We start from the raw sequence: 14,753 nt of genomic DNA on the forward strand, positions 1-14,753 counted from the left end.
TAATTTTCATTGATTTTAATTTTAAATACTGTTCAAGAGTAATATAAAAGTTCCAAGTTTGTCCTTCAGACTAATCATTGTTTAGTTCTTTCTCCACCCAAAAAATCTTCAGTGAAGTTACTTGATGCATCTTTCAGGTAACACTGTTCAGAAAGAACTTCAATGACAGAATTTATGCTTAGGTTTTCCAAAAGAGAGGGTTCTGTGTCAGACGTCTCTGGAAGTTCTCATACCTAGAAAAAAAACCAAAAAAAAACCCCAAAATAACAGCTGCTGCATATAAAATTGTTGTGTTTGTTTTTTTTTAAGGATACAAATAATCAGTCTGTGCAGAGAACATGATAAAATACATCTACTCCACATCAGCAAATTAGTAAATCCCAAATCCTCCTTTCCAATTCCATATCAAGAATATTCACAGATAGACTTGTGTATTTTAACAAGATGTATTTCATTAAAGCAGTATCCCAGAGGAGGCTCATTCAAGCTTAGTAAAATTGTAAGTGAATTTAGATTGGATATTAGGAAACATTTCTCCACTGAAAGGGTTGTCAAGCACTGGAACAGGTTGCCCAGAGAAATAGTGGAGTCACCATCCCTGGCAGTGGCAAAAAGACATGTAGACGTGGGCTTACGGATGTAGCTTAATGGTGGACTTGGCAGCACTAAGTGAATGGTTGGACTCGATCTTAGAGGTCTTTTCCAACCTAAAGGATTCTACGATTCCATGAATTAAAAGTAGTTGTTTTGTGCATAATATTTTTTGGGTTAGGAAATCAAAGTTTGGGCAGGTACAAGTGTGAATCTGAGGCTACTCATCATCTTAATAATCAGGCCAGGTATCTCACAGAAAACCCCCAGTAAAACCAAACTAAGAAAACATGATGTCATTTAGGGATACACTGTAATACTGGGAAAAACAAGGCAACACCACTGCTGCTGAATCCAGTTCAGATGTCCCTGTACTACTCCTTCAGCACTTCTTCATCTAGGATGCACAGAGCCAGCTTAGCACCTCTCAGTTCCTAGGACAGTGGAGATGAGCTAACGTGCCTGACAGAGCAGGCTGGCACAGAGACCACAGCCTGCAATTCCGGATTGCTTCCTGGTAGGCTGTGCACCCTGCTCCCAGGTAAGGAAGAGGGGGCTGCAGGCAATTCCGCACTCAGGCCGTGCATCCATTTGCCTTGCAGTTCTAACAGAAACCTTAAGACAATGGAGTCCCCATTACTTTTCCATCCTCGCCAAGTAATTCTAAATTCCACATACCTTATATATGGTAATGTTTTAGTAAAATCAAATGAGGAAGTATAATTCTCTAACACATAATGGAAACATGTATGCACACATGCTGTCCTAATTTTGCTTTCCACACTCACAGAAACAAGCAAACCACAAACTGAACATCAGAATTCACTGTTGACTCACAGTGAAGAAATAGGCAAAGTATACAATTTCTGTGCCCTTCTAAAAGAAAAAAAATTACGAAGCCTATAGGCTCTGACACACGAAAATTTAAAAACCCCTTTTAATCCCCACAAACCTAAGATGTAAGGAATCAAAAGGTACTGCCAATGAAAAAAAAAAACCCACAAAAAAAAGCTTTCCTACACCTCATAGTTCCTAGCCCAACTCAAATGAGAAAAGGGACTCAAAAGGGTTTAAACCATTTCAGCCTGATCCAGACTGACTACTCTCAGAGACCTTATCCATCTATGTTCATGGAGTGCATAGTTACTTTCTAAACACAGGAGATCTGCATCAAGTTACACTCCCAAAGAAAATATATGGCTTATATTAAACTTATTTATGAGATCTGTCCTAATGATAAAACTGTGTTCATATAGCCTAAAATGCTGATTTAAAAAGGGTTTAGGTTAATACTATAGAGGCTAAATAGAGCCATACTGATAGGAAGGAAATTTTCAGACATCCTCAAGGACTGCCTGCAGTTCACTATTTATCTATAGACTACACAGGATATTCCCAGACAGTTATTTCTTAAACCGGTCCTCGGAAAACAACTCTCAGAGAGACTTGTATTTACACTCAAGGATCTTGGTGACAGAACCAGGTCAACTAGGAACATGATTTCTCCATCGCTCACATACTCTTAAATAATGCACCCATGCTGCAACTACATCTAGGAAGAGACTAAATATAACAAGTAAGCACAAATTGACAAGTATCAGTGTGTTCCATCTTCCCACAACTCCAGAGCGTTTCCATTACCAGTAACTGAGTGCAAATCCACATATATCAAGGGCAACATTTCTAGAAGCAAAAAAAATTCATAGGTTGTATAGCACTTTTCTAATAAAAAGCTGACAATTAAATATAAAAACAGTGGACAGGACCTTTCTATACTAGAGATAACCAAGAACAAACACTTTTTAAACATTTTTGCTTCTTCTCACTGAACAGCAGTGTTCAGTAGTTTGAACAATAGTATTGAACAGTAGTTCAATACTTAGAAATCAGATGTTTTAATAATGCCTACTACAGATCATTGCCATTACCATTTCAGAACTACATTTGCCGGAATGAAAGCTTCAGAAGGATTTGGGGTCATCTGTGCCTGAGTAACAGCAAACGAGGAAGCAAAGTTATAGAAGTTATCCAACATCTTCTGAGTGAACTGAAATTAAAAAAAAAAGACATTTTAAGGAAGTTATTTTTTTCATTTTGAACTTTTGTGCAAATGTTTAACAGATACACAATTCCTATATGAAGTAAAATTAGCATTGTCATTTAAAACAATTGGACAGTGGATAAAGTAGATCCAGGGACATCCATTTTAAATTGATCAAAACATTTTAATTCTCAGTCTTACCCTCAGATACATCCAGTATCCATAAATCATTTTCAGTATCTCCGCTTGCCCTCTCCCTGCTCTATTTCATCCAAGTGGATAAACAGCTTTGGGAAAGAACATTTTCTGTTTGTGAAAAAGAAGTGATGCAGTGACAAGAGCTGTCCCTCTCTGCCAAATTAAACCATCAGAAGACCTGCAGACCAGGTCAATGCTGCCATTCCAGCTACCAGCAAAACACTAGTTGTTAAACCAGCTGAAAACTCTGCAGTCTCTCTCGTTACAACTCATCAGACTCCAGTGACAGGGCAATTTCCTTCAGCATTCACCACAGAAGGACTGCTATCCCGACATCCTTCGCCACAAAATCTTGCAGGGGAAAACATGAAAAAGATACACAGGACACTCCTAAACTGTAGGATAAGGAAACAAGAGTGAAAGAGAGGCCAAGAAATAGCAAGTCCCATATGCAGAGGTTGAGGTTGTAGGACATTCCAAGCCAGTCTATAAATACACAAGTTTATGGTACTTCCTTATTTCCCCTATTCTTTTTATTAAAAAAAAAAAGCTATGCATTATTTTGATGGAAGAACAGGCCATTTTCATAGAAAATGAATGCAGTGAAATGATGCAGGAAAACTGAACCTGAATCAATATAGGCACAGTCTTGTGCTTCCCTCCACCTGCTCTGACAAAAGGAGCAGAAGAAATGATGTCCCAGGAGCCTACCCTCAGTCTCACCCCACTCACAGGCAGAACTCTATAGTTTTGTCCTACTCCTTTCCAAACAACCTTTCTATATATAACTACACAGAATTAAAAAATGGCATATTCAATCATAAATCTTCATGAAACTTACTAGAAATGTAATGGGAGAGCAACTCCTTAACTTAGGCAACAGATGATTTTGCCTTTAAAAAGATACTTTTATTGCTATAATGTAGCAGTTTCAAACAGATGATGTTAAATATTACATGAAAGCCATTAGTCATTCACAAACATGCTCCCAGTCATATATGCCCTTCCTCTGCAATCTCCTCCCTCAAAGGTTTCCTTCAACTTTGACATCATGCATTTTCTCTATAGGAGTAACTATTGAACCTTTGGGTGAAGTGCATTTCTTGAAAGCAATATACAATTTCAGTTAAGATGCTACTTTTAATAGAAAAATCTACCTAACTGAAAATAACATTTGTAAAAATGTTATGCAATCATGAGGTGGGTTTTTTTCTTCAAATACTGTTTTCAGAAAAATCTATGAGCACCCTTGCAAATGACCTGAAGTGGTCACATTATTACTTCATGGTTGAACTACTGCTCTAATGCAAATTGGTGAATCAGAAATATTTAGATGCCATATGCCCCTAACAACTCCAGAAAAGCTCAATTAACTGTACTATACAAAAATAGCTGTTAGTCAACTCCTAGTCATGGTAATTTTCTCCAAGAGACATCACCTATTTGGAGCTATAATGTATATAAACTGGAAAAGAACATCAGCTACAGTGTCAAGATTACTGTTCAATTACCACTCTACCTCAGCAATCTGGAAGGAAAGTGAGAAAGAAAAAAAGACCTGAAGAAAAGCCTCACCAACTGCTGATATGTTAAAAGATAATGCCAGAGCTGTCAGTGTTAGAGAAATCATGACCCACCATGCAGGTCTAGCTTGCCTTGAACTGCTGTTAGACGGTCAACTAACTGCCAGAGCTGGTTGTGGATTTCCAGAGGTTCAAACTAACAGGCTGGGTAAAAAAATGGCACATGTTGTAGTGCAAGGCCTGATCCACAGAGAAAGAACTGGAAAAAAGAAAAATCTTTCTGTGGGGGAGGGCATGATTCTGTAGTTCTGCAGAGCTACATCAGAAGGATTTCTCAAGGGTCAGTGGTACACTTGGATATCTATTTGTGTCTATGTCCAGCTCTGCCTTGACTTTTAGTAATTTTTGACCATCCCTGGAAGTCTATGCACTGGAGTTTCAGCACCTATAAATGACCCAGAGATTAGCTCAGTTGGTTACAACTTGGTGGTAATAACACCAAGGCCATGAGTTCAATCCCCTGTATGGGCTACTCACTTAAGAGCTGGACTCAATGGTCCTTCTGGGTCCCTTCCAACTCAGAATATTCTGTGATTCTGACCAAAGATCCACGGTCTCTTACATGTATTTAGTCATAGCTGCTCCTCTTAGGAAGTATCATAAATAATTTTATAGCAGAGTGACACTGACACAAATAAATCTATTGGCCTGATGACACTGAGCATGCAAATTCCAATCCTTTACAGGAGGCAGTTTTTCAGTGTAAGAAAAAGTAACTTCAAAATATTAAATCTTCCAGCCAAATGATTTGACAATGACTAGGTTGGTTTCAATCCTACAGCCACCCACAGCAGCTTCTCCTCCCCCCCTTAGTCTCAATTCTTAAGACTTTCATAGTACAGAGAATTTCTGAAAACAGAATGTCCAAGCTACCTCTGTGAATGAATCTACTGATGACACAGCAGCACTTGCAACAGGAGTCTGCTGAGCCAGGTTCTCCAGCAGTTCCACTGAGATTCCAATCTGGGCCACTGTTGGCGTCTGTGGGAGGTTCATGGCACCAAAGGGATGTTGACTTCCCTTCCCTGAAAGCACCATGGACAGCACGTGTTAGATTTGGCACACATGTAAAGAGTGTGGAACTTAAATCACCGTGTTCCTTCTGTAAAAAGTATTCCTCAGCTCCTGTCAGAGAAATCTCCCTACCTCAGAAATACAGAGAAATACCACACAGGCACAAGTACACACAAGCACAACAGATGGAACAGTGTGACTGGTACATTTAAAAACCACAACAGCTCATAAGGAAATTTCAAAAAAACATAAAAACATAACTTGAAAGCTCCCTATGAAGTAAATGGATTCAAGAGGAAATACGATCTGAGAGTGAAAGACAGCAGAACCTTTCTCTATGGGAACCAAGCCTTTCATTCACATTGTAGCAATTGCTGATAAACAGGAAACATGCAGCACTGCTGCACAATTGTTTAATTCACTCATTAAACCCCAGGGTTTTGTGAACCTGTTTGTGCTCTGAAGAAGTAGAGAACACTACTTCAAGATCTCTCTGACTCAGAGAGGGCTGGGCAGCCCCAGGTCTCACCTGAGCTGCTCAAAATCACCAAAAAAGCAAAGGTCAAAGAAACAGCCATGGAACAGAAAGACCTCTGACTTCACAAGTGCCACAAAGTAAACAATGAACTGGGCAGAAAACCACCCCCAAATTGCCTGCCACTCACACAGGCATCATCCCAGACCCCTGCCCTCACTTCTGACCTTTCTCAACCCATACTTTCAGTCCCAGCTTCAGCCAAGGTCTCTGCAAACAAGGACAGACAGAGTCACTTAAATCTGCAAACAAGGAGACACTTAGTCACTTAAATCATGTACTCTTCTGTCAGCACCTGTAAAGGAAAATGCAGGAGAAAGGTCTGTGGGACCACAATGCTATTAGTACACAAACACTAATACTCCACCTGAGTTTGTGCAAACCTAACAGACAAGTACCCTCTTAACACAGGTGATGTTCCAGTAGCACTCTTTGGTCCCTTACTAGCAGGAGAAAGAAAAGCTAATCAAGAGCTAATCAAGGTCTGTCCTACAGACCAGTCAACACTATATTGAGCTGCAAGAAAGGCTAACAGAAATCTAAAGCACCATCTGACTTCGTTCCATGGTCAAAAACTCATCCAGATCAGTTGAACTGAGGCTCAAGACCGAAGATCTCAGGAACTTGACCATTCTAATGCAGAGACACAAGGTACTACCAGAAAGAAGCCAACAGCCAAACCATATGGAAAGTACATTCACAAACACAGAATCCTTTTCAACTGAAGCCAAGTGCTACTCCTCACTCCAGATCCTACAACTGCAATACAGTGCTACATTTATGAGTAAAACACTCGCTATTAAAATGTTACTTTAACACAAGGCCAGTAAGAAGAGTTATTCTCCTGAAATGCTATTTAGAACCTCTTCTTAGAAATGTCATTGCTATACAATGTCAACCTTTACTAGTGATAGATGCTTGCTTGATAAAGGTAAAATTTACTTAAATATTATAAAAAAGAGAAAAGCTACCAGAACCCAAATATCACACAAGTTCATTATTAAAAATCCCCAAAACAGGAGAGCTGGTATTAGTTTTACATCTTGTAATATCTTCACCTCAGAAGCTGACATTGACATATAACAGGCTCTATTAAATATGTAATTTAAAAAGACAGTCATGATCTAAACAATAAAATACATCCACTCTGTCACTTGGCATGCACTCCAATGGAACCACTTCCTTGGAAAGATTTCTGCCTAAAACAGTGAAATAAAAGCATCCACTGCCATCCTTACAACAACTGAAATACACTCCACATTTTCGATGCTTGGCTCTTGTGATTAGCATTCCAAACCTTACAAATGCAGAGAACACAGCACGTTGTTAATCAGTACTGAAACACAGGCTCAGGTTTTCACAGTCAAACCCTATGTCACAGCAGAGCAACTGCTTGATTCAAAATAGTGAGCCCTCACTACCTTTCAGCCCAGCCACATCAAAAACCTTACAGGCCTCAAATGCAGATATTAGAGCATGAAGAGCATCATGCACTTCATTGCATGCACAGCAAAGTCTGTAATGGAAAAGGCTATCCTGTAACTTTAATCCCACTTGTCAACATACTTCCATAAGGGTGCAAAATCCAAGTCCAAAGTTTGTTCTCTATTTCTACCACGCCTTCAGGCACAACTAAACAACAAAAAATTTTACAATTCCAAGGCAGGGAGCACTTCTAAGCCCCTTCTTTATGTGCAAACAAACAAAACTCATCCCACAAAAAGAAACTCTGTTACAACCACTGCTTCAACAGGGACACAGCTTCGTTCCTCTCAAAAAAATTGCAGATTTCAAGTGTTAATAATGTCTCTCAATGATTCCAGCTCTCTGTTATCCCTTTCTGGGATATCCCTCCCTTTCTACAATCATGTAGTCTTCTCCATCACAAAACTGTTTATGGCCATGGACACTTAGACCTTGTATGTAGCTTATACCGACCCCACAGACAGAGAGAAGCCGTAGACAACAACAGGAATGGCAGAGCTTTCACAGAGATTAAGCACAGCACTGTCTTAAGGCCCTGCAAATGCATCCAGCTACATCACGGAATTCTTCTGTGAGAGCAGCCCTTGCCTGGAAATTAAAGCTAATCACGCAAAAAGCATCTAAAAATGCATTTTCCTTCAAAGCTGTCTGACAGTGACAGTCTTTCAAGCATGAGAAACATATGGCAAAAGCACCAGTGACATGCTTTGCTGTTTCACTAACCACACAACTTTGGAATATATAAAACCATGTCCCCCCCAAACTTTCCTACAGTTGCTCTCTCTTCTGAAGAAAGTCCAGATTTCTGAGGACTGTGTATGATCAGAATTCATTTTGCTCTGCAGCTTGAGAGCCCTGATCTGATACCACACTGCCACATCCAGGATTGATTCAAAAGAAGGCCTACTACCTTACGAATGAATACATTTTATCACAGGAACCTCAGTGCTTAATTAAACAGAGATTCAAGTTACAGCTGCAGACTACACTCAAGCCCACAGAAGATGTGTACTGCTTTATCACCATAACACTTTAAACTGCCTGACTGACAAATCTGTCCCTTTAATATGACGAAGATGGGCCGTGGGAAGATGTTGTCATTTTTATAATGTACACAGCAACCCCACCGTAAATTCAGGAAAACACACACACACCTTCTTCAGGTAGCACCAGCATCCTCTGACTCGAGTCTGTACTAAAAATACTGAAACATTTGCAAAGCTGCTTTCCAGTGATGACACCCTCTATTGGGTGATTGGGAAACACCAGCTGTCTGAAATCACTGTCAAGCTCTACTCCCTACAAAACCTGTCTGAGCTACAAAGAACACAACACAGCAGCAGAAGCTGAAAAAAAATGCTGCAGGTATTTCTAGACAAATGCCTGAAAACCATGCTAGGGAAGTTACAGGATCATTTCTTCTCAGGTTGTTTATGCAGAAGCACAAAAACACATGTCAAACCTGCTCAGAGAAATTTCCAGATCAATACCAGGTACAACAGAAAATGAGTGAGAAATTTCACTGGGAACATTAACACACACACACAGACTTCCATCAAGCTGACAGGCTGCTTCCAGTACATCTGCTCAGAACTATCTGAAAACACAGAGCAGGCTGCCTTTTCAAGTAAGCTTTCTGTTCAAACCCACCTTCACACATTTACCCCTTATGCATACAGGAACACATCTGTTTCACCAATTGCTATGTTCTACCAGTCTTACCAGATTTCAGACCAGAAATTTTGAAGATGGCACTTGGCTTCTCATTGGTGACAAACCCCAGCAGCTGCCAGACTGCCATCCCACTCTGGTCTGGATAACAAAAATAGACAGATCCTCCCATTCCTTCTGGAAATGGTATAGTTCCCAGCATGAAGACCACTACATGGTTGATATTTTCATAGTCGGGTAAATCAAATACAAATTTGTCTTCAGCCACTTGTTGGGGAGCTGCTTGTACCTAAAGAGAACAAAACCTTTATTAGTATTAATGTGTTTTTCATTTTTGGCTGTCACTGTGAACTTCCTTTTACAGAAATACACCTAAAGTGGCACATAACAGAAAAGTGAGGAACGTACTAACCTAAAGAGCAAAGAGCCAGATAAAAGTCAAACACAGCAGAAGAACAACTGCAAAAAATATTACCAGAAAGACACAACAGTCTTGTTCTACCTGCACTTAACACATATCCCACCCGGGACTACAGGATCAATACCTTCGCTCCCCACGTGCGTAGGAGGAAAGTAGGGTGCAGAAGAGGTTGCCAAGTCAATAAGCAGTGGCTGTTGACCACCTGGCTGGCACAACCCCAGGATCATGGAAACCTGTTCACATAGGAAATACAATAGACCTTGAGAAAGGCAGTAGAAGGACGGCTGAATGCCAGAGCAAAAGATACCCTCATCTTTACCCGAGATGCCACATCCTTGCAGCCAAGGCACAATCTAGACTTAAACCGCTTCTTTTAAGCTCCCAGCTTGTCTCTGAGGAGACAACATTAACAGAGGGCATTGCAACCGCCTCCTGGCCAGGAGGCTCTACACCGCAGCTGCCTCTGCGGACGCGGGGCAGGGGCCGGCCGAGGCGCCGGGCAGGAGGCACAAGGACGGCGCGGTCCCCTGCGCCTGGGGCCGGGAGAGGGGAATGGCCCTGCGGCAGCTCCACCCCAGCCCCGAGCAGGTTGAGGGCCCCGCCCGGGCCCGAGCAGCGCTCACCAGCCTGCCCGCCACCAGGCAGCCGAACATGGCGGCGGCCGGCGAACCCCTCAGATGCCTCCTCGCCGCTCCCGAGCCTCCATGAGCGCCGGCCCCAGGAAGTCAACACGCCCCCACTCACCCGGCGCTGCTGAGTCACTTCCGCGGCGCCGCCGCCAAAGACTACAACTCCCATGGGGCAACGCGCGACATCACACGGGCGGGCCGAGCGGGGCATGACGGGAGCCGTAGCGCGTCATCGCAGGGATGAACGTGGTGGGCGGGAAAAGGGGACGTCTACTCACACACCTCGTACAGCCCCGCGTCACACAAACCCCTCTGCTGCCTCCGAGTTAAAGCGTGGCGGGGTTTTCTCTGAGGAAAGAGAGTACTTGGTCATCATGGCTAGGCTTCGCTAACGAAGATTTGGGAAAGGCTCTATCCACATTTGTTACAAGCACGCTGGTGGCTGATAAGGCCAATATGAGATAGACATATCCGATTGCAAAAGGCACAGCAGAAGGACTCCTGAAGTGGTATATTCTGCAAGACACGGTTCTTTCTGCACTGTCTTTTCTCCTCGAGAGTGATCCTGCGTACGTTCTCAAAGGAAGCAGCAGCGTTATAGATGGTGTGTCTCCAGGCCTCCCAGTTGGAGGCCAGAGTAGACCATTTATGGTGATCAATATGGCCAAGGCTGAGATGTTGTTTCAGGGAGTCCTTGTATCTTTTCTTTGGGGCTCCTCCCTTGCAGCAGCCAGTGGCAAGTTCACCATAGAGCAGGATCTTAGGGAGGTGGTGGTCCTTCATCCTTGAGACGTGCCCTGCCCAGTGCAGCTGTGTTCTCAGCAACATGGCCTCAATACTTGTGACTGCTGCTTGTTCTAGAACAGATGTATTGGTCACATAATCTGACCAGTGGATGTTTAGGATTGTACAGAGGCAGCGTTGATGGAAGCGCTCTAGGAGATGCAGGTGGTGGTGGTAGATGACCCATGATTCGGAACCATATAAAAGAGTGGACAGTACAATGGCTCTGTAAACACTGATCTTTGTACTTCAAGTGTTTATTACGCCATACTCTTTTATGGAGTTTTCCGAAGGCACTGTATGCCTTTGCTAACCTGTTGTCCCCATCAATCTTACCATCCGAGGAGATGAGGCTACCTAGGTAATTAAACTGCTGAACTGATTTGAGCTCTGATTGGCCATATGGGGATGATGGAACACTTCCTGAGGTGCAGGTTGATAGAGAACTTCTGTCTTCTTCAAGCTGACTTCCAGCCCAAAGAGCTCAGCAGCATCTGCAAAGCAGGATGTTAAACGCTGCAGAGCTGCTTCTGTGTGGGCAACAAGGGCAGCATCATCAGCATAAAGCAGCTCCAGGACAAGATGGTTTAAGGTCTTAGTGTGGGCCTTCAGTCGCCTTAGGTTGAAAAGGCTTCCATCAGTACAGTATCGAATGTACTGATCATCAAGATCTTCTGTGGCCCTTTGGAACGTCATGCTGAAAAAGATTGTGAATAGGGTTGGTGCATGAACGCAGCCTTGTTTCACACCATTCGTAATTAGAAAGGGCTCAGAAATAAGTTCATTCTTTGAATTTGCAATGCTGTACTAGTATGATCAATAATATGTCTTATTGCTATTTGTCACTGCTGGCTGACAATGAACTTTTTGTATAGGCATATATTATCTAGAATTTCTGTGATTATTATGTTTAAATAAAACAAATTTCAAATATTCAATTGTTATCTATCTTCTCTTGACAGGAAATAAAATACTGAGTAAGCAGAGTGTAAGCTTTGGAGGGATGAGAAAGGACAGCTCAGGACATATGGATTGGGTTTCAATCTCTATTTACAGGGCAGTTCTCTTGCAAGTTAGTACAATAATTTTTAAACTGCATCCATGCTTTTTTGGCTGAGGGAAGCTCCTGTGCTTCATTGTTTGTGTTCTCCTGGGTGTCAGAGCACAGGCTGTCTGGGTTAGATGGAAATAAATAATTTCTCAGTTTGACTGGGAACAGTGTTCTTCACTTCTACAGAAGCTCATACAAATCTTGTTCTGCTGTGTCTTCTGGTGTTTATACAAATATTTCAATTCATTCTTCAATCTTAATCATACCAGTTTTAATATTTCTGTTACAAATCTCTATGAAACCTCTCCCTTTTTACCATGCCAGTGTGCTGCTCTGGGCTCTGAAACCTGTGATTAAACCCATCTCTGTAGGAAATGTCAGGATCTTTCCTGCAGCCAAACTCACTTTGGTGGACAGTTTCTCCTGTCCTCGGCCATCCCAGGCCCTGGGCACTGCTCCTGTGGCTTATGGCAGAGGTCTATCACTGAGGAAGTTCCCAGGGTGGCTTTTGTTGCCCACTTTGCAGTAGTAAAGTTTTTAGCAAAGGGTCGCTCTGCCTTTCCAAATGCTAAAAACTTAGAAAATACAAAATTAAGACCCCAACGCCTGCTACCAAATGGAGTAACCATCCTGTGCCTTGCAATGTGTTTATGTGAGGGAATTATGAGAGCAAGACCTATTAAAAATCCTGATGCTAGCCCATGGTTATTTGTACAGGCATAATGGAATATATATTTCTGTCCGATTTGCCTCTTGAATTCAGTAAGAAGCCCAGGTGTGAGAAGCGTTGAGGCAGTAGTGCAGAACGGCTGAGTCCCAGGCCTCATTTTGGATGTCAACCTTTGCAAGTGAGTTCTCCACTTGGCAGGTGCTTTTCCAGCTGGCCTTGATGAACTGGAAAGAAAGAAAGTGTTTTTAAGCTTGAGATGTTTCAAATTCGTGGAGGGTGGCCAAGCTCTGCAGTGCAACCACTGAGGCACAACGAGAAATCTGCTAATTAGGCAAGAGGTCAACTCACATTGCCAACTCGCTGCAGACTTCTGAGATTACACCATGTGTAAGATCTCTGGTCAGGGCAACCCCATCTTGCAGGCCTGATCTCAGCAGGGCTCTCAAGCACTCTTGCTTAGGCATGATTTTTTTTTTTTTTAAATTTAAACCTAATTATTTAGCATTTGCCTAAAACTTGTTGAGCCTGCTGCGTAATGTGTAGCAGAGCCATTACTCCTGCCCTCCTGAAAGCTAATCTCAGCCTACCTATGATCTTGCCCTAGAAGTTACTTGTGACACTGATCTCCACTTGAGCCCCCTCTAAGATCTGTGGCTTAGCGCCATTTAGGTAAAAGAAGGTCATACAGAGCAGGCATGTTCCCTGTGTGAAGTAACAGATAGTGGCATAATCTGTTACTATTACACAATAGTAACAGATAGTGGTACAACACAGAAAACAGTTAACTGTAGAGAACTCCTGAGAAGAAGGTTTCTATTCCTGGGTGAGGAGAGAGCATGGGTAAAAGGAAGATACCTCAGGCAATTTGAGTCCACACTGACACAAAACTTCACCCATATGTTGGTGGCTGGTGTGCCAAAATACGGACTGGGATCCCGTGTGAACGCAAAGCCCAGCAGCATCTACATGTGTGTGAATATGGGTGCAGGAAGGTGTGGATGCTGGATGAGAAAGAACTGTGAAAAGTAACTTTTCTCCCGAAAAAATAGTAATTTTCTTATACTTTGAGGCAGGTTTTTTCAAACTAGTCACAGTTGTAAAAGCAAGAATAGCTTGTAAAAGATTAATGTGGTAGGGTTTTTCGTTGTTAGTTTTTTTCTTTTTGGTGGTTCGTTCTTCTTTCCTTTTTCTCTGAACACCTTTTCCTCTTGTTTTGTGTATATTTCTGGTGTCTGCCTAGTCTCCAGGCTAGGATTTCATGAATCTGTGTCATTTGCGTGTTTTCCAACTTGAGGAGTTCTAGCCTATGTAGTCATTTATTGTGTAGAAGTTATTCCATATTTTTTGATCATTCTTGTCATTTCTTGGTCCATTTCCTGCAGATTCACTGCAGGGGAGCAGTCAGGGGAGCAGTCAGCCCTGCAGCCAGTTCTAGCTGTCAGCAGCCAGGAAAACACTAGACAGATCTGCCCAGAGGTAGGTGTCTCTCCCATTCTGGGAAGGTGGTAAAGCTGTCATTGTTGGCCATGTGAGATCAGATCATATCAAAGAATGGACTCTTGTCCTGTTCCCCTGACTTAACAGGCCTTGGATGTTTCAAGAATTGATTCCTCTGTATAGCTTAGGAATCTCAGAACTCTGCTTCTTGAGAGGTTGGATGAGGCTACCCAAGAAAAACTTGGGTACCAGGAGGTAATAGGGCTGAGGATATTTGGGGTAGTGGAAATGTGTGATAGGCAGAATACAGTTATGTAATGGTGATGAAGGAGCTACTGCGTGGGATAGAGGAGGAACAAGGCTAAATGGAGCATACAGGAATGCGATGTTGAGTGGTTCAGGGTCAGTGACTCTAAGGTCATTTCAGAAAGAGATTTTAATTGTCTTTCTGCTGGGCAGTAGCCTGTATTTGTTGTGTTGCTGCTTTCCTCAGTGCTGTTGACCAAGTTCACCCTTTTGAAGCCAGTGAGCATTTTGTTTGCAGAAATAGGGATCGGGAAAAAATTACCAGATAAATCTGCAGAGGTTGCGTATTTACTTGGAGACTGGAAAAAAGAGCTGAAGTTCTCAACTTAATTGGAGAC

At 42.3% G+C, this 14,753-nt stretch overlaps 1 protein-coding gene across 6 annotated transcripts; it reads right to left on the minus strand.

The window, feature by feature from the left end:
- On the minus strand, nt 1–10,358 carry HIKESHI (heat shock protein nuclear import factor hikeshi). 6 transcript variants are annotated; one of them, XM_032679405.1, is made up of 6 exons: nt 10,163–10,286; nt 9,664–9,772; nt 9,170–9,407; nt 5,287–5,438; nt 2,520–2,638; nt 1–233 (listed from the first exon to the last, which is right to left on the minus strand). In XM_032679405.1, the coding sequence occupies exons 3-6, from the start codon at nt 9,318–9,320 to the stop codon at nt 179–181; spliced, it is 477 nt and encodes a 158-aa protein (XP_032535296.1). In that variant the 5' UTR covers nt 9,321–9,407; nt 9,664–9,772; nt 10,163–10,286; the 3' UTR covers nt 1–178. The 6 variants fall into 6 exon arrangements, 4 of the variants coding, with proteins under 4 accessions (XP_032535296.1, XP_032535293.1, XP_032535294.1 ...); XM_032679404.1 differs by lacking the exon at nt 10,163–10,286 and adding an exon at nt 9,859–9,989 and having other exon boundaries at nt 4–233; XM_032679402.1 differs by lacking the exon at nt 9,664–9,772 and having other exon boundaries at nt 10,284–10,336.
- Nucleotides 10,359–14,753: the final 4,395 nt, after the last annotated feature.

Source organism: Chiroxiphia lanceolata, chromosome 2, assembly GCF_009829145.1.
Source record: "Chiroxiphia lanceolata isolate bChiLan1 chromosome 2, bChiLan1.pri, whole genome shotgun sequence".
Classification (NCBI taxonomy): domain Eukaryota; kingdom Metazoa; phylum Chordata; class Aves; order Passeriformes; family Pipridae; genus Chiroxiphia; species Chiroxiphia lanceolata.

What these genes read in the sequence shown, in the direction of transcription:
- HIKESHI (XM_032679403.1), bottom strand. Translation starts at nt 10,192, where the DNA reads ATGTTCGGCTGCCTGGTGGCGGGCAGGCTG. An exon ending in GCCTGGTGGCGGGCAGGCTG is followed by an intron (nt 9,408 to 10,162) that starts GTGAGCGCTGCT and finishes TGTTCTCTTTAG; the next exon opens with GTACAAGCAGCTCCCCAACA. An exon ending in CAGTAGATTCATTCACAGAG is followed by an intron (nt 2,639 to 5,286) that starts GTAGCTTGGACA and finishes TTTTAATTTCAG; the next exon opens with TTCACTCAGAAGATGTTGGA.